Here is a 22,568-nt window from a genome sequence, read left to right as displayed (position 1 = left end):
CAAAGCCTTGATTTCATAATGAGGTTTTAAGCAACTTGGAAATCTGTTATTACACACCCAGGATGACTAGGAATGACACTGTTCCTTACATGTCTCTTGCCACCCACCCCTCCCCCACATTTATTCAAGTACTGTGCATGGCTGTAAAACTGCAGTTGAATCAGGGGGACGAGTGAAAGTTAACGCAGGTCGTCAGATTTATAGAACAATAATCGTTGTAATTGGGCCATGGGAAAATGCTTGGTAAAACATGGTGGTTGTATTAATGAGACAGTCTGCAGAGCATGGCAAGTGCAAGTGCAATTGTGTGGTTCCAGAAAATATCCATACCCCTCCCACAGAAGACATTTTTATTTTAACCCCCCCACCCCCTCGGAATTTCCGTTCCAGAGGGTTTATGATGACCCCCCCACCCCTCCGGAATTTCCCGGTTTTTAGAACCCTCTTCCATGAAACCCTCGGAAGTTCAAAATCCATTTAGACTAAGAAAATTGACTACTCACACTATTACGATCAATTTTTTTATTATTGAAGCAACGTCGACAACTCTAGTTCAGCTATTTACCGGTACAACACTGCGCTATTTTACTTGTTTATCCTTTTGCTTAAACTATATCCGGAAAAAATTGGATTTAATTTTTGCTGTTATTAAAGGCCTTCCAAGGTGTGAAGACTTTAGGGCTGTGGGGTGATCTTAAGCCTTCAAATCAAAGTGTTTTGTCTGAATTCGGCCGTAAGGTTTCAAGATCTCAGCCACCCAGCCCCACCCCAAAATTCTGTGCAAATGGCTCCCATGATGCGAGAGGTATTTAAATATTTTGCATGCCAGTTGTGTACCTGTGTATGTGAAGAGGGCAGAGGGAGGTGGCTTGAATTACACCTGTTTAAATATTTTTGAGGGATCATATTGTTATACCCGTTCAAGTTCGAACTTCAAAGAAAAAAAACCTGTCACGCGGCCGTTACTTTCGCTTATCAGAAGGATTAACCAGACAACACTTCTACCAAAATGACTTTTTCCAGAATGATTCATCGTTTTCACTGCTTTTGTTTCAAAACAACGCACGTAACTTTGTTTTTGTGCTTCAGATCGATCGTGTGTTACTTTCAATGTTTTGTACATGGTTCGTGACCCTTTGGAAAACTAGTTCCCCACGAAACCCCCCTACCTCTCGGAAATTACTGCCCTTTAACCCCCCCTCCCCCTCGGAATTTCCAATGGTCTTCCGTGGGGGGGGGGGGGGTATGGATATTTTCTGGAACCACACATTTTTCATAAAATGACTTTTGTTTCTTTCAGATAATACATCTGCATGATCTCAATGAGTTCTGCTATGCTCTGCAGACTGTTTAATGACTTGTACCCAGATGTTAATCTTGCACCTACAAATATCAAGCATGCACAATTGTGTTATCAGTCTCATTCCTGACACATCATGACGTCACGAAAACGGATTTTGCTGGACGTTTTCTCCCCAAGAGTGAGAAGATCTGGGTACAAGATTACAGACTGGTTTACAGTAAACAGGTGGTCATAAGGCAGGCTTCCACTGAATCTATAGGTGGTTTGCAGCCAATGCATAGAGATCCAAAAGACAATGGTGTGGCAGCCATGTTGGATGACAGAACCTTTTGTCTTGTCGTCATGGCCGACATACCATTGTCTTTTTGGATCTCCAGGGATTGCAAGCCACCTATAGGCTTGTGCAGAAAACTTTTCCATAATAAACCAGCCATCACAATCCAGCTCTTTTACATGCAAAGTTCTGCAAAATAAGCTGCACAAACATCAGCTCATCAATGAATGAAGTTTTGCACCATACCACTTCTGCGAGAGCTCTCTCAAGATCTTTAAGGAAACTTGACAGTTCATCAAGGCCTTTAAACGTGTCCCTACAATTCTCTGCAGAATTTGCACGGCTCCATTTCTGTGCGGTATCAAACCACCTTCTCACGTCTTCCTCACTCACCGATGACATGTTCTTTCGCCATTTTGTCCTACACCTCACCGAGAGAAACTGGGTGCGACACTTTGGGATGGCTCAGTCGTTCTGGTCAGCAGTTACGCAAGCGATTCAAAATGGCGGCTGCCAGCTGAATGTTTTTGGAGGGAATTTCGTCATGATTTTTCGTTGGAGAAACTATCTTTTTTCGGTTTGTCTGACAAGCTTTTGTACTTGGGTGATTTCGCAGGGAAGTGGAGAAAAAGTTTACTGTCGCGATCTTCTTCTCGGACAATATCCTTTTCAAAAGTTTTGTAAACAGTGATATTTTCATTTCTGTGGTCTCTAAGGTTATTTAAGGTTATTTTATACTTTATGCAGAGTTTTCTCTGGAGAGGAAGTTCAGAATTCTTTAAAAGGAAAATTTTTCTTAACATTCTTAAATACTTTTGTCCGGATCCGAAGATTGATTCATCCACACAGGCAGCTGTTGGCTGCACAGTGAATCATACTGTTGAAGGTAAGCTTACATGTAAGAACTTGAAGTTTTGCATCTTACATGCAGAGCTTTCTTGATTTCTCTGTGTGCTCACTGCTGAGTGAGCGAGTATAACGCAGTGCAGAGGTCCCTCTAATTCTTTGATGAATTGTTGTTCAGAATCCTTGTAAAGGAAACTTTGGTTTCATGTTATCAAAAACCCAGATATCATGTCAGAAAGGTTAAGTGATAATATCATACATGCCAACCCACGGAGTTCAAAAATCGGGAGACGTCCAGAAATCTTTAGGGGCAGCCAGCAGAACCGTGTCAGCAACAGCGAAGAGCCTCAGAGGGTTGTGGAATTAGGGCTATATTTAGGCCTTCAGTCGGGGGAGTGGGGGGGGATTCACCATTCTACCTTAATTTCAGCATTTCTTTAGGGTTCAACAACAACTAAAAAGCAGTAATCAGCGTTCAATCTTTCACTAAGTATTCAATATTTATAGTGGACGTTAAAAGCGGGAGATTTATGTACCAAAGCGGGAGAGCAGGAGATGAGGCAAAAAAGCGTAAGTCTCCCGCCAAAAGCAGGAGAGTTGGCATCACTGTAATATGCAATCTTGTACATGCACATTCACAACCTCAACATGATAAAAAATTTGTGCATACCATTAAAATAGCAGGGGTCACAAGTGATCTGAATGATCTAGAGTACATGGGGAATTATTAGATGTTTTTGTTTTTATTGTACAGCTGTAGTAGTTATTGTTGTGTAAACATTTTGGTGCAATGCAGTGTACAATATACAGTGCAGTGCTTTTTCACTTTTCTAAAAGTGGTTCACAAATTAATAGACAAGTCAAGAATTATTTGAATAAGGCTGGCATGAGAAATTTCATTTCTTCATCTCACAAAATTTCACTTTTCTTTTGCCTCAAGTGAAATGTCAGGCTGCAACTACTGACAAAGATGGAAACAATATCACTGAATGCCTTCAAAATGCATCATGTCGCTACACGTAAGTTGGTGATGATTGATTAATGACTCCATTTAAAGCTCTTTCAATACACACTCCTCCAAACAAAGTCTTCACAAAATTATGTGGTAAATTTTCATTTTTCATTGTGGAAATCCTTGGTAAATATGAAAAAATAATGTTATGGCGTTAATGGGCCACCATACATATGTCTCATATTTAATCTTTGCACCAAGAATTGAAAAGTTGAAAGTTAAACTAAAACCAAATCAGTGGTTTTTCCATCCACATATTATTTGCACACGTCCGTTCATCGTTGTTGTGAAACATGCTTAAATTTTTCATGTGCTATTTAACCAATTCATTTTAATCAAACTTCAAAATCAATGAAGGGATCGGGTTGTGAAGTTCAAGTTTCAATGGACGGCCAAGTTACATGTACTTTTGCCCAGGGCTGTACAAGCGGCTGTTATGTAGATTTATCCCTTATTATCTGCACAGGGAACCCACACAAACTGTAACTCTAAGTGCATCCCATTTGTAAGTTTGTAGTAACTTTTGTACTACAAATGGTCACACTAAATGTAGACTCACAGTTTGTGTGGGCTTCCCCTGATAACCTGTTGGCCATCATTACATGTCTGTTACCCTTTTACTTGCAGTAATGGCCACTCATATGAAACTGCTCTGTTGCTATCAGTATTCCTTGGAATGTTTGGAATTGACAGATTTTATTTGGGCTATCCTGCAATAGGTGAGGTATTAATGTAACTTCAATAATGTGAACTTTTAAGTTAAGGTGATTCCGCTGAAAAAGAAGGAGTATTTAAAATTGTCTAAGACTTGGTCCAGTTTATGACTATGTTATGAGCATTACAAAAATGCAATAAAATATGGGGGTCACTGTGCTCGTTTTTGTGCAACCTGGATGGCTATTATAGTAAATAGATGACCCACGAGGTTTATATTAGGAACGCTAGTAATCAGAAAAGGGAACTATCATTTCTAGAAAAATTAATTTCTTGCATTAAAATATCGCAGCAGTTCAACAAAATTTACTTTAATCTTACACAACAAACTATTTTCATTGAACTGGAATTAAGATTAAGATTAAGATTTTGCTGCGTGTGCACGTAAGCAGTACTACCTAAATACGTGCTTTTTTAAGCATTCAAATAAAAATATCTCAAAGTAGAGTATTAAACTTTTCTTTAAATCACGATATATAGTGGTCAACCGTATGACATTTAAATTGATGCATTAAAAAATGGGGGTCACCATGCTCGTTTAGAAGAAAAAGACCATTTATTTTCCTGCGGAGCTTAACCTCAAGGAAATCCCGTAATGTTCTGCGTGTGCACGCTCGTGCGCGCGCTAAATGACGCGAAAAATTATGCGCAGCAAGGATGCGCAATGCAATTCAACGGAATCACCTTAAAACTCAACAAATGATTCAGGGGAGATACATGGAAAAACTGGAAGTCTGGGCACAGAAAGGGCCTTTGTAGATTTTTGGCTTTTCTTCAATTTGTTGTGTTTAAAGTTAGTATTGTAACTAATGTTACTATATTGTAAATAGTGTTACGCATTGTTAAAATTTAGTTTTGTAAATAATGTTAGTATTGTAAGCAGTGTTAGTGTTGTAAGTAATGTGTGGTACTTAAATAAAAGGAAAAAAATTAAAAAAAAAACCATTAAAACAAAGAAGAGCAGCAAGGTATAGCCTTGATGACAGAGGTGGTTTTTTTTTTTATTTAGTAAAATTTGCAGGGAAAAAAACATTTCCAGAGCTACAATTAAACTGTTGACATAATTTGTCTTAAGCCTTGTTATTTATTTTTGAGAATGGAGCCCTGGAGCTTGGGTATAGGCTCGATTTCCGCTGCTCCCTTGGGTCTGGCATTTCTCCCCAAGAAGAGACTTTTTAGGGGTGTGCCCGTGAGCGTGGGATCATTTCCCAAAGAGCGGCTGGTAATCCAGCCAAGCTTGAGTACGAAGAAGAAGAAACCATTTTGGGAAAAAATTTTGCTTTATAATCAATGGAATTTTTGACACAAAAATTTACAGATAATTATGTTTGTCCATACTTAGAGAAAAAGTATGGAGTTATATTTTTTTAAAATAAAATAATTATGTTGAACTGAGCGAAATGATGAGGAAAGGAAAAAATAACCGTAAAATTAGACAAAGACCTTTAATGCATCCAGCTTGTAAATTCCAAAAGAGTTCTGCAACTTTTTGATGGATTGTACAGCAAAAGAGAGCTTTTGTGCAACATATTGTGTTATGTTTTTTAAATAATTAATAATTTATTTTCAGAATGAACTGTGAAATAAATACACAAACATGTAACTTTGTGTTCCAAGAATTGTTTGCAACTACATGTATCAAAATTAGTGCTAAATGGTAATCATGCATGAGCAAAAATTTCCCCAGAATGCATCGGATGCATTTTAGCTGTCAATCTCATTTTGTCTTTCTGTGTTTTTTTTTTTTTTTTTTTGTTTCTCCTACAGGGCTGCTAAAGTTTTGTACTCTTGGTTTTTTCTTCATCTTTCATCTTGTAGACATTGTTTTGATTGCAACACAGGTAAAATAAATTTATTTATTTTTTTAATACCTGTTATTAAGAGGCTGTCATGTATGTGACATGCTGCTTCAAATAATTATAATTTATATATTTTATATATGTATAGTGTATAATTTTTCATTATGAGGTTCAAAGCAACTCAGAAACGGCCTATTGAATTTGAATGATTCGGATCTCAAGGTCAAAAACATGGGTTTGCTTCCCCCTTGTACCGAGTCCTTTGTTTGTCTTTTGTCATGTTCGATTGACCGTATTTCAGAATTAGAATAAGCAGAATAGCTGTTAGATTTATCGTTTTTAGTACATTTGGGAAGACATTTCTGCAAGTTTTTGCTGACACATGATAATTTAAGAGCCATTTTGTACTCCAGAAGCTCCAAACACCTCTTATGAGAGATTTCTTGTCATCATTGTACAGTAGGTCACGGTTTGTATGGGTCCTGGAAATGCTGGAAAGCGGCTTGGAATTTTAGACAGCATTTTCCAGGACTGGAAAGTCCTTAAAAATGGTAGGAGGTCCTGAAAAATCCTGGAAATCTGTAAACTCGAGTAGCAAAGTTAATTCTTGAAAGAGGGCCATAGGAAAAACTTTCTGAGGCCTGGAAAAGTGCTGAAAATTTATGAAATAAATGTGATGGTATATTTTCAGCCTGGTGAATGAATGAGAATGATGTATTATTCTAGAAAGTGACACAGACATACTCGAAAAAAGAAATCCGAGTGCTCCTATCAGGAGTCGTAGGTACGTACCTACGACTCCTGATAGGAGCACTCGGATTTCTTTTTTCCGAGTATGTCTGTGTCACTTTCTAGAATAATACATCATTCTCCTGAATTTTTTTTTTTTTTTTTCTGAAAAAGGATACACACCCTGGTATGTATTCTTATTCTGGGATAGGGTCAATCGAACGCAGCCTCGTTGATGTACATCTCAGTTAAGTTGTTACTGGTATACATGTGTTTTACAGGTTGTTGGACCAGCCGATGGATCAGCTTACATCATTGATTACTATGGCCCACGATTAACCCACATTTCAAACAACATGGACACATTCTACAAGCCACAAGAATAATAAGTCATTTTTCAATTCTACCATGTACATCGACAGAAAATTCTCAGCTTATTGGCAGACCTGTGCTGTGGTAGTTGTCACATGAATCTAGTTTAATGGCCATAGCTGCCACTAGTCTGCTATAGCTTAGTGATAGAGCATCCGAACTAGTTATCAGAAGGTCTTAGGTTCGACTCCTGTTTTGAGAACTTAGATTTTCTTTTTCCGAGTATGCCAGTGTGGCTGGCTTAAAAAATACATCTATCAAAATTTAATGATTGTTGTTGGTGGCCAAGATGTTTTCAATAGGGGCCTTAGCAACGACGACGGCGACAGTAGCGAAAACGTCACTATTAATATTAAAACTGATGAATTCGCGTTTTTTTTTAAACGTCGTTGCGATTATCCAAACTCGATTTAAATGTCAAATGTAGGTGAAATTTCCTGGAGTTGAATTCTTGGGGTCAGTTATTAAAAGACAGTTTAGACGGTAATTAACAACACCACGTTCTAAGCCATTTTCAATTTTGCCAACAGTCATATCTTAACATTGTCTGCTGCTGATAGTAACAAGAAGGCTTGCATCTTAGACTAGAAACCTATTTATCTGCTTAAAATAAACCACTTATAAACAGATTTGGAGGCCTACTGATTGTCTTAAGTTAGTCTCTGTTTAAATAAATGGCCCTTGGAGACCGCACCCAAGTTTAGAAGAAAGGAAGGAAGAATTCGTCGTCGTGCGTTTACGTCCTCCATAAAACGTCCCTTCAGAAAATTTCACGTCCTAGTCGTGCAGTGACGGCAAAGAAATGCACCAAAAAAGTATAATGCACGTGCAGAGTTGTTGTTTTGGTTATTAAGCCTGTTGCTTTTTTGACGTTCTTGTTGCCGTCGCCGTCGTCGTTGCTTTAGCTCCCTAATACCTCAGTGGACGTCAGTAATCATCTTTGCAGTCAATATGTAAAATTAGGCACGCCCACCTATCAAGGTGTAACTGCCTTGTTTGGCTACTGGCTACAGAAAACAAATGTCCCTCTCTGTCGGTGATAAGGGGCAGTATTTAAGGACAACAAAATAAATTGTATGTAAGTAAATGTAGGTTAACTGGAATGATATTTTCAGGAGTGTACTGGAAAACAGGAACAACCTTAGCGTTATTTTTTGCGTTTTTCAGGCGAGCGGAGGCAAGCGCGGGGAGCGAATCAGGTGTGATGGGAGGGGCGTTATTTTTTTCCCACTAACTCGCGTTCCGCGCTTGCCTCCGCTCGCCTAAAAAACGCACTGAAATAACGCCTTTTCTGCAGGCTAGAACAACTTCAGCAATTTCAATGGTTTGTAATAGATAATTTGTGTAGATTATTTGTAAATAAAACGTAAGATATATTAGGGCCTCAACAAATAATTGATATATTTGCCTTGTACGCGCATGCCAAACTGCTGACAAAGAACACTGAAGACGGTGCAGTTTTCGACCATGGTCTTATTCAAGGTTAGCGACAATAAAACTGCCGCGTTTGTTATCTACAACTAAAGTAGTTTACTTTTTGAAAAGGAAAACTCGATAACTATTTCTTTTTTTTTCTTTTTTTATTTTTGCAGTTTATTATTGATAACTTAATTCTCAGACTGGATTTGTTGTTATCGACAACTTTTCATAGTCGACAGATAACAATCTAGTCTGTCGAGGCCTTTAGAGCCGGTTTACTAAATTACAAAAATGCTACCTTATTTTGTGGGAGGTGCATTTTCTAGTTCTTCGTGCTGTTTTTTTAAAATTAATATTGTACAGCAGGCAACAATATAAGATAGGATTACGTTTACTTAAAAGACATTAACAGGAAAAAAAATGTGTATGTAGTCCTTAAAATTTATTAATTATAGATCTTTTCGTCAAATACCTTTAATGTTAGCTAGCTTTTGTATATAATTATTTACGGAGGTGCTTATATTTACGCATGGAAATCACAATGGAAAATGATGCGATCTTTCATCACCAGCGAAATTTTACTGAACTTTTTTTTTTTAAAATAAATATCATTGTTTTCTTCACGTGAACACAACTTATCTTTCGTAAAAGTTTCGCGAAAAATTTTCAGTATCGATAAAAACAAAGGATCATATCGTCTAGAAAGAGCGCCTTTTGCGATTTTTAACTCGAATAACCCCTCCCAACTGTTTGTTACGGTAGAATATCTGTTCGGAAAAAAGACATTACCCGCCTCAGAAATTCGTATTAAATTGTGAAGAAAAGCTAGCGTTTTCTTTAGCGAAATGTTCCTTAGACTTTCGTAACGCTGAAGAACTAGTCCTTAAGTGCCTCTTTTTTCTGTCCTCGGGTTGTAACATTTGGGATTTGTCATTTGCCCTGTTTATTTTCCAGGCAAAATGCTCCGCACTAAAAAACTCGAATTGATCCGCTCGATCCTTGCGAAGCTAAGTATCCTTTTTAAAATGTGTGTTCAAAATCAAGCGTTTCAGTTTTCAGGGAAAATATATGGAAAACTTTTTCGACCTTTTTCGACCACACAAAAATCAAACTTGTCACTTAAAAATGTGCTCGTGTACAACCCGGCACCCCTATTCGGTTGAAAACCTAGACCTACGTCAAATAAATGTGCCAACGTGATAACTCGTTTACAACTTTAAAAAACAAGCGTGCAAACCACACCTTTAAAACACGTGTTTTTCATTCCGCACTTTGGTGTCAATTTATAAACTTTAATAAATTCAGTGACGATGCGGCTAATTTCAGCACATGAAAGAGCGCACTGAAATTGTCCAAAGCGTTTCATCTTAAAAATTGACTTAATGCCTCAAAATCCAGCTACATTTCCTCCAAAAATCACCGACTTTTTCACTGCGGCTTCTCCGTACTTGTCAACACAAGGGCATCGTAAAAAGGCCGAAGACTCGTACAGAATGCGATCAAGCTGGTCTCCGAAAACGAAGCCAAACGAATTGAATTCCTCAATGGTTGCCGCTCTCCCTCAAGGTTCATTCGGCGTTTTGCTGCCAATTTGTCTTCTCGCTGTCTTTCTGTCGTGTGTTGTGTGCGTGTATCACTGGCAAAGCACAAGAGAGCGAAGACTAGACATGGAGGATGATCGAAAGAGGAAGATGACTCTTTCAGAGCTCAAGAGCGGTTGTGCTCCGAGGAGTCAGAAGTCAGGCAATAAGGTGAGAATCAGAATTTCCCTGGCCCACAAAGTGTTACTGCAATGTTGTCATCATGACAACAAACCTTTACTAGTGATACCGAATTCTCGTATAAAGTAAACACTGTTACTCGATGTATGAGGAATTAAACCCTAATTCTTATTCTTCTTGTGTAAGTTGCTTCGTTCATTTCATTCACCATTCCCCCAGTTATCAATTCCTCATGACGTCACAACATGGCGTCAACGAGTTTTCGGAGAGAATTCGCTGTTGTGCTTGCGGTATTTACCCAGAGTTACAGTGATGGACGTATAATTAATGAATGGGGCTGTGCGGAAATCTTTCCATCCTTTCATCTCCATCAAAATTTTAGAAAGATGCACAGCCCAATACAAAACATTATGAATACTTAAATTTCTGATCCAAGATCTATTTATCGTTTCTTAGTGTCTATTTACGAGGGTTAGCTAGTATGACAACTTGTTAAGCTTGAAGTGCGTGTAATAGACCCTTCTCCGAAATGGCGGCAACAGATTTGAATGAGTTAAAATGGAACTGAATGAAAAACTGATACCAGCACTGGAAAGAGAACCTTAACTTTAGTAACCTTGCAAAGTTTAAGCATATTAGGTGTTATATCAGTTTACTTATATCAAGAGTCTCTTGCTTATATAAAGGAAATGTAAGATGAAATTTGCCAAATTTACAGACGTTTGTGTGACTGGGGGTATACGTCTGTAAATTTTTCATTTTTAAACTTACATTTTCTCAGCTGATATTACACCTGATATGCTGAGACTTGCAGGGTTACTAAATTAAAAGTGCTCTTTTTCAGTAGTGCTGGTATACGTTTTAATTTTAACTTATTTGAATTTTCGGCCTCCATTTTGGAGAAGAGTTTGTTCTATTCATACAGCTCACGTGGCCATTTTTTAATCCCCTTTAGAGCAAAGTTCGAGGTTACGCATGGAGGGCGTCAGCAAGAATTCAGGAGCTGCCTGATATCAACAACAATGATACCTTTGTCATTCCAACCTTCCTCGAAATGAAACATGATTCAGGCCGTTACTATGGCGACAGTTCCCGGCCCTCCGCATTAGTGGGACATCATACAGGGCACCATAAGAGGCCCGTACTCAAGAGACCCTGCATTCACAAGAAAAAAAGTTACGCCACAGGGGATCAGTTAGGTAACGTAACACTATCACATCCACTGTGGGGGAGGGGAGGATAAAGAATGCAAATTCTTCCTTAGAAGTACTCTAGAGCGGTTTTCAATTGTATCAGACTGCAACAAAGGCCTTATTTGTTGAGTTCGTTCGTCGCATGCACGTGTGTGGTCTCCGAAGGATATTAGCCTAGAGCGAATGAGGAACTCGGAAAGGCAAAACCAAACTGCCTGCGCGCACATCTTTCCCGCGCTTTGCGCTGGTTACATGTCTGCTTCGAACCCTGATTGGTTCATTGTGTTTTTACGTTCGTAGCGATTTGTTAGAGTAATTAGTTTGGTTTTGAATTGGCAATTTTCGAGTTGCTTTGAACCTCATTATGAAAACGAGGCTAAGTGCAAAGTTTTTGTTATGAAAATTAGTTTTCATTCATATGCAAACAAAACTAATTTTCACATGAAAAGTTTTGCACTTAACCTCGCATTCATAGTGAGGTTCACAGCAACACGGAAATCGCCTATTGAAAACCGCTAACAAACAAAACCAAAACTAACCCGTAATCTTCAATCTACTTCAGGATTCTCCTATTCTTCTGAAGCAGAGCTCAACTTGAGTGTGCCATCCTCATGGTCAGCAGATACTACAGCTGAAGGCTGTGACGTGTTGTCTGCAAAGAACGAGAACCCTGGATTCATAAGTGACGTCATCGATGAAGATTTGTCTCACGCAATTGGCCCTGGCGACGAACAAATTGTTGCTGTGGAGACCATGAACGGTACATTGTTGGAATATTGGGTGTAGAGTTGTTCCTAAGATGAAAACGATTTGTAAAAGCAAAACAACAGCTGCAGAACTTGTGTTTAATATGTGTAAACTTTAGCATCTGCTACAATTCAAGTAATAAACAGATAAAAGTGTGTGTGAAACCATTTTGGTTTGAACAGATTGATATCTTCTAAACATTGAACCACGTCAATTTTCCCCAGATATTTCGTATTAGTTGCCACTCTTTGTACCCCAAATCTGACATTCGATATCCCAGCTTTTCTATCCTCAATTTCCCGTTTCTCCTTTAGAATATTCCTTTAATAAATATTCCATGTCCCTTCAGGCCTATTGTTTCATCATTTTTAAATGATTTATCCTCAAAGCCACCTCTTTACCATTAAAATATTTCTTCACACTTTCCGTTTTGTTTCAGGTCTACACTCAGTGTATTCAATATCTTCCCTAATCCCCGAAATTTCGATTATTTATACTGTAAACTTGTACATCGATAGCTCCAAGTTCAGTTCTCAATTGTCTCTTTCCAGGTCACGTGGGGTCATTTTCATGTCATTAATTATGTGCACATTTAATTTATTACGCGACCCAGGTGAACAACTGGCTGCCGGAGCTTATTAAACCCAGCATGCTTTTCGCTAGGACCCATTTATACACCTGGGCAGAGGGAAACAATGTGGAACAGTTTCTTGTCCAAAACAAAAGCGCAATGATTCAGATATAACTTAGTCTCGAACCATTGAGCCTCCGGTTACAAGACGAAATGTTTAACACTATTGGTTTTGTACTTGTAACCCAAATTTTCGCCAACTGTTTAGGACGAAACTGGGCCGATAATAGACAACATTGTATGTTAATAGACTTGTTGCTAGGATACTCTAATATGGGTTAGTGGAGAATCTTCTAAGACCTTTGTTTTTCGTTACAATGAGTTAAGCGCGCTCTTTCAGGCAAAGGATCAACTTTCGCCGTCGAGAAAGGAGATTGTGAGAAAATTCTGTTTTCTCTCACCTGCGACTAGCCGAATGTAACAATTATTTGTGCTTGCATTATTATCAACTAACAACAAAACATTGTTCAAGCCATGCAATCGGAACTGTATATCCTCGTGCAATATGCATATCCGTTTTACATTTCAGTAACATTAATCAGACGTCCTACCAATGAATTTAAATTATTCTTGTTTTCCGTTAGCTCCGGTTAGGGCATATATATTTTCTTCGCATGTTAGCTCACACGACCAGAGAGTGGTGATTGTTTTTCGCAATTAATTACAGCCAAGCTTTGCCAGGTAACATAGAAATTCAACTTGTCAACGTTGCATGTCAGCCAGGACTCAAGACGAGACGAGACAACGGGGATCCTTTTCCATTCTTAGGAGAAATACAAGATTTATTTTTCCAGACCAACAACGTCTGCTCAGAAGTTGAAGGAAAGCATTGAGGTACATATAAGCGTATGAACATTTTCCAAACCTGTACAGTACAAGTTCCAAAATGGCTCCATTACTTTGTTAAGGCTAATTCATAAATTGATACAATTTTTGTCAAGTATTTAAGATACTCTCGTCTCAGAGGCTATTTTCTTTTTTCCCCTCAGAGAAAATTCATCTTAAGCTCAGTTGTCAGGCGAAAAGAAAGCCTGAAAAAATTGAAAACAAAAACAGCAACAGCAAAAATGATTCTTTATAACGTTTCTGCAAGTACATGTATATTGATTCTTTTCCGTGACTGACATATATTTTGATGGTCTACAAAAGTCCGTAGTTCATGACATTGCGGTTTTTTAAATTAAGGAAATTAATGATATCACAAAAAGTATTACTAAACGCTTCTTCTAGAGTTTTGAAAGCTTAAATTTTAAGAATTTTAATTTAAATTTTAAGAGATTTGAAATAGTGATTCTACCCCACCACCCATCCGAACTTGCGTCTTTTTAACATTTGCTTATTTACCCAATGGATGAATCAACACTGTTACTGAACATTAACGTAAAAGTAAACAACGAAAATTTTATTATTAATATCAGGGATGACAAATTACTCCTTAATTTTGGCGCGAAATTTCAGCGTTAATTTATAATTTCAGATGTAAAATTACAAAATTGCCATGGCAACGTTTCCCATATCTCAGTGCCACAAGACAGCGTCCAGGTTTAAAGATGTTACGGATGAAAGAAGTTACTGCATTAAAAGACGCTGCTGCAGAAAACCTAAATACGCGAAAGACCACCGAATTAACTGTGTGAGAATTTTTGAGAGCTGGTGTGATGAAAATGGCCTTGAGAAAAACCCTGAGACGGTTCGTCCTGAGCACTTGGATAAAGTACTCGAGCGGTTTTTGCCTGCGTGTATAAACAAGACGGAACCGACCACGATTGTGGGCGTAATTTGTCACCCATGATTTCAAAAGGAAATCAAACGGTATACTGGTGAAATTAGGAAATAATTTTCGCGCACGAAACGGCTTTGGAAATTATTAGAATTTTGACAAAACGGGCGTGAATTTATTTCCTAATTTCACTGGTCACCATTTGATTATATATTCATATACACCAGATAAGTTAGATAATAAATTCCTTGATCTGAATCCTGATTTAAAAGTTATAAAAACCTTCTCAAATTTATGTTAGTTGTTTTCTTTGTTTTGCCCCCTTTTCGTCTTTTATTTCCAGTATTCACCAACTAAGACAGCCTCGAAAAAGCATGCCAGAGTTCCCGAACAAAACTGTTGGACTGGAACCTTCAGAATCCATCAGTACGGAGGCGCGTTACGTCATAGCTGGCGCGTATGCGCTACTGGCTGTAACAGCGATTAGTCTTAACACACCTGTGCTTGTCACTTTTATAAAGGACCGAACACTTCACACGCCATCCAACACGCTGATTCTAGCATAGCAGTTGGTGATTGGTTGCATGCAATGCTGGCGTATCCCTTGGGAGCTGTCATGAATGCGTCACGCGGTTCGCATGCAATGACAGGTGTGACGTGCACATGGTACGCGTTTATCACAGCCTTTTTGTCTTTTGGTGTTATGCTCCATCACGCCACCTTCGCTATTGAACGAGCAATTGTTATACACTACGCCGTAATACCCTTGAGGATGACCAAAAACTTATATCTTGTCATAGCCGCGTTGTGGGGTTTTGCCCTCCTTTGGAGCTGTTTCCCGCTGTTCGGTTGGTCTGCGTTTTTTCCAGAGGGCGGACATGCGCTTTGCTCGATCCACTGGCAATCGTCCGAGCCACGTGACATCGCCTTCATAGGATGTATCTTCTTTTTCTTCTTTCTGGGTCCCATCTTCGCTATGGTTACAGCTTACTCGACGGTTTACTACAATGCGAAGCAAATGGTTCGAAGAGCGCATGAATTTTGGGGGATGAACGCTGCCGCTACCAAAGAAACTCTTCGAGCCGAAACAAAAACAACGCGCATGGCTTTCATTATGTCATTTTGTTTCTTGTTCGCGTGGACGCCTTACGCCACCGTTTCGCTGTACGCCGTTATCGAAAAACCAGAGAGAATATCTCCCTTAGTGGCCACCCTACCGGCCCTTTTTGCAAAAACAGCGGCGTGTTATAATCCAATAATTTACTTTTCCATGTTTAAAAAATTCAGGGAGAGCAATGCGGCTATTTTGCGCACACTTCTTGAAACAAGAGACAATTTCTGCGAACTTTGAACTCGTGAGAAAGGTATCATTTTTGACTGACAAGAACAGCATAAAAGAATTGTTATTAGAGGTTACACAGGAAAGTGAAGGAGACAGCATTAGAGTTAACGATGAAAACAGCGACAGTTTGAACTCTTGACAATTAAATGACAAACCCGCCGAGAGATTATTTCGTTCTCAGGTCGTAGTAGCACTTTTAAATGGATATTTGTTTTTAATAGGCCTTATCATCGTTTTCGACGCCATTTTGACGAGTAGGCAAACACGCTTGAAATAACAGTGTTTGTATGGAAATCCGATGTCAAATAATTTTCATAAAACATCGCTTCTAAAAAATTCATGAATTGGACACTTTTGGCATTAGGAAAAGGATGTTAAGAAAAAAATTGGAGGGATGTAGCTGTGCCAGAAAGCGTCCAGTCGTGTTTTGAACTTTCCATACATTTCCCTGTATTTTTTTCCCGCGAACTATTTTGAGTAGCAGTTCACGGCTGGTTCGCTTTACAAACAAATGTATGGAAAGTTCAACGGCGATTAGGAATTATAATAAGATCAAAGGGTCTTCCTCTGACTTCACAAAACAGTAGAAGGCTGACATTTCCAATGCTTGTGATTACTCAGACAAGAGCTGAGCTACACCGGAAATACCGGCTAAAGCTGTCATTGACATCACATATCAGCATTCTTAACATGTACTGTACATGTAATCCCATGACATTTAATCCCAGTGTGTTAATTGCTGTCAAGGCTATCACAGTGCTAGGTGCTCACGTTTTCTGTTATGACCCTGTTAAGTGCCAGAAACATTTAAATCCCAACCTCTAAATCGAGGTTACGCATGGAGGGCATCAGCAAGAATTCAGGAGCTGCCTGATATCAACAACAATGATACCTTTGTTATTCCAACTTTCCTTGAAATGAAACATGATTCAGGCCGTTACTATGGCGACAGTTCCCGGCCTTCCGCATTAGTGGGACATCATACAGGTCACCATAAGAGGCCCGTACTCAAGAGACCCTGTATCCACAAGAAAAAAACTTACGCCACAGGGGATCAATTAGGTAACGTAACACTATCACATCCACTGTAGGGGAGGGGAGGATGAAGAATGCAAATTCTTCCTTAGAAAAGCTTTAGAGCGGTTTTCAATTGTATAATAGACTGCAACAAAAACCTTATTTGTTGAGTTCGTCCGTCTTATGCACGTGTGTGGTCTTCGAAGGATATTAGCCTAGAACGAATGAGGAACTCGGAAAGGCAAAACCAAAAGCTTGCTCGCACATCTTTCCCGCGCTTTGCGCTGGTTACATGTCTGGTTCGAACCCTGATTGGTTCATTGTGTTTTTACGTTCGTTGCGATTTGTTGGAGTAATTAGTTTGGTTTTGAATTGAAAACCGTTAACAAACAAAACCAAACCTAACCTGTAACCTTCAATCTCCTTTAGGATTCTCCTATTCTTCTGAAGCAGAGCTCAACTTGAGTGTGCCATCCTCATGGTCAGCAGATACTACAGCTGAAGGCTGTGACGTATCGTCCGCAAGGAACGAGAATCCTGGATTCATAGGTGACGTCATCAATGAAGATTTGTCTCACGTGATTGGTCCTTGCGACGAACAAGTTGTTGCTGTGGAGACCATGAACGGTACATTGTTGGAATATTGGGTGTAGAGTTGTTCCTAAGATGAAAGCGATTTGTTAAAGCAAAACAACAGCTGCAGAACTTGTGTTTAATATGTGTAAACTTTAGCATCTGCTACAATTCAAGTAATAAACAGATAAAAGTGTGTGTGAAACCATTTTGGTTTGATCAGATTGATACCTTCTAAACATTGAACCACGTCAATTGTCCCCAAATATCCCGTATCAGTTGCCCCTCTTTGTATCCCAAATCTGACACTCGATATTCCAGCTTTTTTATCCTCAATTTCCCGTTTCTCCTTCGGGATATTCCTTTAATAAATTTTCCATATCTCTTCCAGCTTACTTTTCCATTTTAAATGATTTATCCTCAAAGCCACCTCTTTACCATTAAAATATTTCTTCACATTTTCCGTTATGTTTCAGGTTTACACTCAGTGTATTCAATATCTTCCGGCTAATCCCCGAAATTTCGATTATTTATACTGTAAACTCGTACATCGATAGCTCCAAGTTCAGTTCTCAATTGTCTCTTTCCAGGTCACGTGGGGTCATTTGCATGTCATTAATTATGTGCAGATTTAATTTATTACGCGACCCAGGTGACCAACTGCTGGCTGCCGGAGCTTATTAATCCCAGCATGCTTTTCGCTGGGACCCATTTATACACCTGGGCAGAGGGAAACAATGTGGAACAGTTTCTTGTCCAAAAAAACAGCACAATGATTCAGATATAACTTAGTCTCGAGCCAGTGAGCCTCCGGTTACAAGACGAAATGTTTAACACTATTGGTTTTGTACTTGTAACCAAAATTTTCGCCGACTGTTTAGGACAAAACTGGGCCGATAATATATAGACAACATTGTATGTTAAATAGACTTGTCGCTAGGTTACTCTAATATGGGTTAGTGGAGAATCTTCTGAGACCTTTGTTTTTCGTTACAATGAGTTAAGCGCGCTCTTTCAGGCAAAGGATCAACCTTCGCCGTCGAGAAAGGAGATTGTGAGAAAATTCTGTTTTCTCTCACCTGCGACTAGCCGAATGTAACAATTATCTATGCTTGCATTATTATCAACTAACAAGAAAACAGTGTTCAAGTCATGCAATCGGAACTGTATATCCTCGTGCAATATGCATATCCGTTTTACATTTCAGTAACATTAATCAGACGTCCTACCAATGAATTTGAATTATTCTTGTTTTCCGTTAGCTGCGGTTAGGGCATATATATTTTCCTCGCATGTCAGCTCACACGACCAGAGAGTGGTGATTGTTTTTCGCAATTAATTACAGCCAAGCTTTGCCAGGTAACATAGAAATTCAACTTGTCAACGTTGCATGTCAGCCAGGACTCAAGACGAGACGAGACAACGGGGATCCTTTTCCATTCTTAGGAGAAATACAAGATTTATTTTTCCAGACCAACAACGTCTGCTCAGAGGTTGAAAGAAAGCACTGAGGTACATATAAGCGTATGAACATTTTCCAAACCTGTATAGTACAAGTTTCAAAATGACTCCGTTACTTTGTTAAGGCTAATTCATAAATTGATACAATTTTTGTCAAGTAGCAAGATACCCTGGTCCCAGAGGCTATTTTCTTTTTTTCCCCTCAAAGAAAATTTAACTTAAGCTCACCTGCAGTTTTCAGGCGAAAAAAAAGCCTGAAAAAATTGAAAACAAAACTGAACAACACCAGCAAAAATGATTCTTTATAACATTTCTGCAAATACATGTATATTGATTCTTTTCCGTGACTGACATATATTTTGAGGGTCTACAAAAGTCCGTAGTTCATGACATTGCAGTTTTTTAAATTAAGGAAATTAATAATATCACAAAAAGTATTACTAAACGGTTAATTCTTCTAGAGTTTTGAAAGATTAAATTTTAAGAGCGGCTTTCCACAAATATCAACCAAGTAGTGGCACAAGTCAAAAAATCGATTCCGTTCATATTTTGCTCAAAGGTAGTCCCTAGTGAGAAACAAACTGAGCTGTAGTTAGTTTTTCAAAATACCGCTTCCTTTCGAGTAAATATGCGAAAAGCGATTTTGTCTCAGTTGAGCTCAAAGTCCGCTTTCGGCGGAATGGAATTCTCCTTAACTTTCGACGGCTCGCGTGTCAATCCGCAGACTGTTACTAGCCTTCAAATGACATGTATTGCTTTATTAGGTCTTCCTCTTCTGTTTCATGGGAAAATTTTTAAAACCTAAGTTACTTTTACGTCCGAAATAGGTTTAGAAGAACATGCTATAAATGCAAACTTTCAGCACTAAAACATTGCCAATTTTACCCATGGGCGATAACTTAGATTTCCCTATAATGACTCTCTATGGCTTCACTGTATACCTATTTATCATAATATAAAAACAAAGCTCTGGGTAAGTGAAAATAAATGACCCGCTAGTTCAGATTTATCAGCATTTTCTTGAGATTTGGCGATCGAAGCGCAAAAAAGATTGCGTGGCAGACTGTCACGGGTACAAAATGAAGCGACAAGCAACCAGAGCTTAGATACATACGGTATTCTGTATCCAGACAGACAGTTTACAAAGACCAGAAAAGCTCTGTTTTTAAAACATAAGCAGCTTTGCCGTGTCAGCAAACGAAATTCAAGAGAATTTCACCATCATTGCGGATCGGCTGAAAATCAACTGCAGAAATATGCGTTGCCATAATTTGTGATCTATGAGTTGACGATACCTTCTTGCTTTTAAAGCCCCTAAACAAACGTAAGGGAGTTTACTTAATCGTTATTTCGTTAATTTTCAATGAAAGAAATTCAGGGGCACCCAACGACAGTTTTCTCTCAGATCCTTTGGAACGCTATTTAAGGCTATCCGCGGAGTACCTTTAAAGCTCTGTTGGTTCATTTTAGGCTGCGCTATAATACTTTTATCTGTTCGGTCACTCTAGGGGAACTTGAGTATTTTCGAAATTACTAGGGCATTTTTGTCCATTTTCCGAAAACCTTAGGTCTTATTTCCTTTCCAAAAATCTTAGCTGACCTTTTTTCGGTATCCGAAACGACATTTTTATCAATCCGAAAACACTAGGCCTTAAATTTCCCATATCACGAAAGTTCGAGGTGAAAATTCCCTTTAGAAAATTGTAGGGGATTAAGGGCTTTTCGAACAGATAATTTACCGAAACGATCCGTTGGGTGCCCCTGGAAATTGTTTTCAACGCAACTCGCAAAATATCCGCGCGTATTATATGTTAAACCATCGAATAACGTGTAAATCATCATATACTCTCGGGATCATTAGTCTTAAAGCAAGTAGCCAAACAACCAAACAAAAAACAAGGAAACTCATGTAGAACTCACATGGTACTTGTGTCAAAACTTACCTACATAAATGAATAATTTTAAATGATGTTCAAGAAGAGAATGTTATCTTATCTGGAGTTGAAACAACAGTCAAACAAGCGAAAATTACTTAAAAGTCCATAAATGGTCGCCTAATAGTCCGAAGTCATATTTAACTAATCGTACGCAACGATGTCTCGTTAATGGTTCTCTTTCTAGAATCTGCTCACTTAAATGTGGGGTACCGCAAGGAACAATCCTTGGCCCCCTTTTATTTCTTATTTATATTGATGACTTGCCAAACTGCCTTACTTCGTGCCAGCCTAGGATGTATGCCGATGACACCCACATCACATATGCTGGCGTTGATGTGAATTCAATACAGTTAAATCTGAATCACGATTTAGATAACCTAAACAAATGCAGCTTATTTCCAATAAACTTACTTTGAACACTGCTAAAACTGAATTAATTCATGCTAATTGGCTCCAGACAAAAATTGAGTACTTTGTCGAACCCACTTGATCTCTCCGGCGATTAATAATGTTCCGATAGAACACGTTTCCTCTGTCTAATCGCTAGGATAGTTAGGTTATTTCTTATTTTTATACTCCTGGTGGATTTTACCGTGTTTAAAAAAAGATTCATTGATTGATTGATTGATATTGTGTCCGTATTAAAGAGGTGTCCGTAAGGAGAGGTTACACAGTTCGGATTTCTACTGTATTTGCGATTTTTGCTTAAAAGCTACTTGCGTTCTCTCTTTTCCTATCACACTTTACTTGTCTTTTCTTTTGCTATTCTTGTATATTTTTGACGCGGACTTATACTTTGCCGTTGCAGGCAAAATCCTCGTTTCTTTTCATGTCGACCGAGTATCGGCCGATGTATCGACCGATACTTTACCGATACTTCACCGACGGCTCACCGATATATTGCCGACACACTGCCGATGCTACCGCGACCGACTGTCGGTCGATCTCTCGACCGAAGGTGATCCAATGATCGGTCGATCCGTCGCCTATATAGCGGCCGATGCTCGACCGACACCCGCCCGCTACTCGACCGACAATCGACCGATACTCCGAGGATGCATCGACCGAGATCTCGACCGTCAGTCGATCGTGAGTCGACCGACATATCGACCGTGACTATCGATCGAGGCCCCCTATAAGACACAAGATCCGAAAAGTTGGTCCAAAATCCTTACATTACGTACGTACAAGACTTTGGCGTTTACGCTACGCAAACGAAGACGCCTTGGTTGCCGTTGAGCGAACGTGTTTATCACTTTCTCGATATTTATGTTTCGGTGGTAATTGATGTTCATCAACGCCAGCCCAGAATTTTTTACATACAACTAGTGAGCAGCACGCCTCTGACGTGCATGACATAATTTTGGGGCCCACAGTTTTAGCTAAAAATTATGTCACGCACATAATATCGGTCACACCTTGTACATCTTTTCGCCTGTTTCCTACATGTAAATCCGCTAGCGTAGATGCGGTTTTCCGTAATGTAAAATTTATTTTAGTCTTTTATGTAGGTATATATACAGGTCACTTATGCTGTATTGTAAAACTCCCTGACGAAGTGTGCGTTGGTCACACGAAACGCGTAGGTGAAAATAAATCGTTTTGTAAACAACTGTATGTAACAGTTTGCAGACGTGCTGCTCACTAGTTTTATCTACAAAATTTTTGGTCATGTCTCTGAAAATGCAACAAATAGATACCACAATGACGTTCACTGTACTTATTGTAAGCATAGAACAAAACGAAGAATTTCAGGAA

The 22,568-nt window shown here is 38.9% G+C and overlaps 4 protein-coding genes and 1 pseudogene across 6 annotated transcripts in view; 4 read left to right on the top strand and 1 right to left on the bottom strand.

Annotated features, from left to right (window-relative positions):
- The window catches only part of LOC146465086 (Fanconi anemia group C protein-like), a 34,543-nt gene extending 32,539 nt beyond the window's left edge, over window positions 1–2,004 (bottom strand). For 2 of the 3 annotated variants that reach the window (XR_014868356.1, XM_085128903.1), the window contains exon 1: window positions 1,824–2,004. Coding sequence is in view for 2 of the 3 variants with exons in the window: in XM_085128903.1 (XP_084985029.1) it covers window positions 1,824–1,979 (156 nt within the window). In the remaining variant the exon portion in view is untranslated. The remainder of the gene's footprint in view (window positions 1–1,823) is intronic. The other variant, XM_085128904.1, reaches the window with a different exon arrangement.
- Window positions 2,005–2,073: 69 nt separating this feature from the next.
- Window positions 2,074–9,087, top strand: LOC146465085 (TM2 domain-containing protein 1-like). The gene is made up of 6 exons (XM_085128970.1): window positions 2,074–2,236; window positions 2,386–2,463; window positions 3,364–3,442; window positions 4,063–4,154; window positions 5,917–5,990; window positions 6,959–9,087. The coding sequence occupies exons 1-6, from the start codon at window positions 2,122–2,124 to the stop codon at window positions 7,061–7,063; spliced, it is 543 nt and encodes a 180-aa protein (XP_084985096.1). The 5' UTR covers window positions 2,074–2,121; the 3' UTR covers window positions 7,064–9,087.
- A 622-nt stretch (window positions 9,088–9,709) lies between these two features.
- On the top strand, window positions 9,710–12,285 carry LOC146465084 (uncharacterized). The gene is made up of 3 exons (XM_085128959.1): window positions 9,710–10,219; window positions 11,145–11,388; window positions 11,945–12,285. Exons 1-3 carry the CDS (start codon window positions 9,851–9,853, stop codon window positions 12,166–12,168), a joined length of 837 nt encoding a protein of 278 aa, XP_084985085.1. The 5' UTR covers window positions 9,710–9,850; the 3' UTR covers window positions 12,169–12,285.
- A 2,569-nt stretch (window positions 12,286–14,854) lies between these two features.
- LOC146465083 (melanopsin-like) lies at window positions 14,855–15,831 on the top strand (annotated as a pseudogene).
- A 213-nt stretch (window positions 15,832–16,044) lies between these two features.
- On the top strand, window positions 16,045–17,608 carry LOC146465082 (uncharacterized). Its single transcript, XM_085129009.1, has 2 exons — window positions 16,045–16,884; window positions 17,269–17,608. The coding sequence occupies exons 1-2, from the start codon at window positions 16,740–16,742 to the stop codon at window positions 17,490–17,492; spliced, it is 369 nt and encodes a 122-aa protein (XP_084985135.1). The 5' UTR covers window positions 16,045–16,739; the 3' UTR covers window positions 17,493–17,608.
- Window positions 17,609–22,568: the final 4,960 nt, after the last annotated feature.

The sequence above is a fragment of the Pavona decussata genome, unplaced genomic scaffold (assembly GCF_977016875.1).
Source record: "Pavona decussata unplaced genomic scaffold, jaPavDecu1.1 SCAFFOLD_157, whole genome shotgun sequence".
Classification (NCBI taxonomy): Eukaryota; Metazoa; Cnidaria; class Anthozoa; order Scleractinia; family Agariciidae; genus Pavona; species Pavona decussata.
Note: the sequence above shows the minus strand (reverse complement) of the source record. Positions and strands in the feature narration are given on the sequence as shown.

Coding starts and splice junctions, on each gene's coding strand:
- LOC146465085 (XM_085128970.1), top strand. CDS start 2,122: ATGATTTTTCGTTGGAGAAACTATCTTTTTTCGGTTTGTCTGACAAGC. Junction 2,237..2,385: donor TCGCGATCTTCTTCTCGGAC/AATATCCTTTTC, acceptor TTAACATTCTTA/AATACTTTTGTCCGGATCCG. Junction 4,155..5,916: donor TTTGGGCTATCCTGCAATAG/GTGAGGTATTAA, acceptor TTTCTCCTACAG/GGCTGCTAAAGTTTTGTACT.
- LOC146465084 (XM_085128959.1), top strand. CDS start 9,851: ATGCCTCAAAATCCAGCTACATTTCCTCCAAAAATCACCGACTTTTTC. Junction 10,220..11,144: donor GTCAGAAGTCAGGCAATAAG/GTGAGAATCAGA, acceptor AATCCCCTTTAG/AGCAAAGTTCGAGGTTACGC. Junction 11,389..11,944: donor CGCCACAGGGGATCAGTTAG/GTAACGTAACAC, acceptor AATCTACTTCAG/GATTCTCCTATTCTTCTGAA.
- LOC146465082 (XM_085129009.1), top strand. CDS start 16,740: ATGAAACATGATTCAGGCCGTTACTATGGCGACAGTTCCCGGCCTTCC. Junction 16,885..17,268: donor CGCCACAGGGGATCAATTAG/GTAACGTAACAC, acceptor AATCTCCTTTAG/GATTCTCCTATTCTTCTGAA.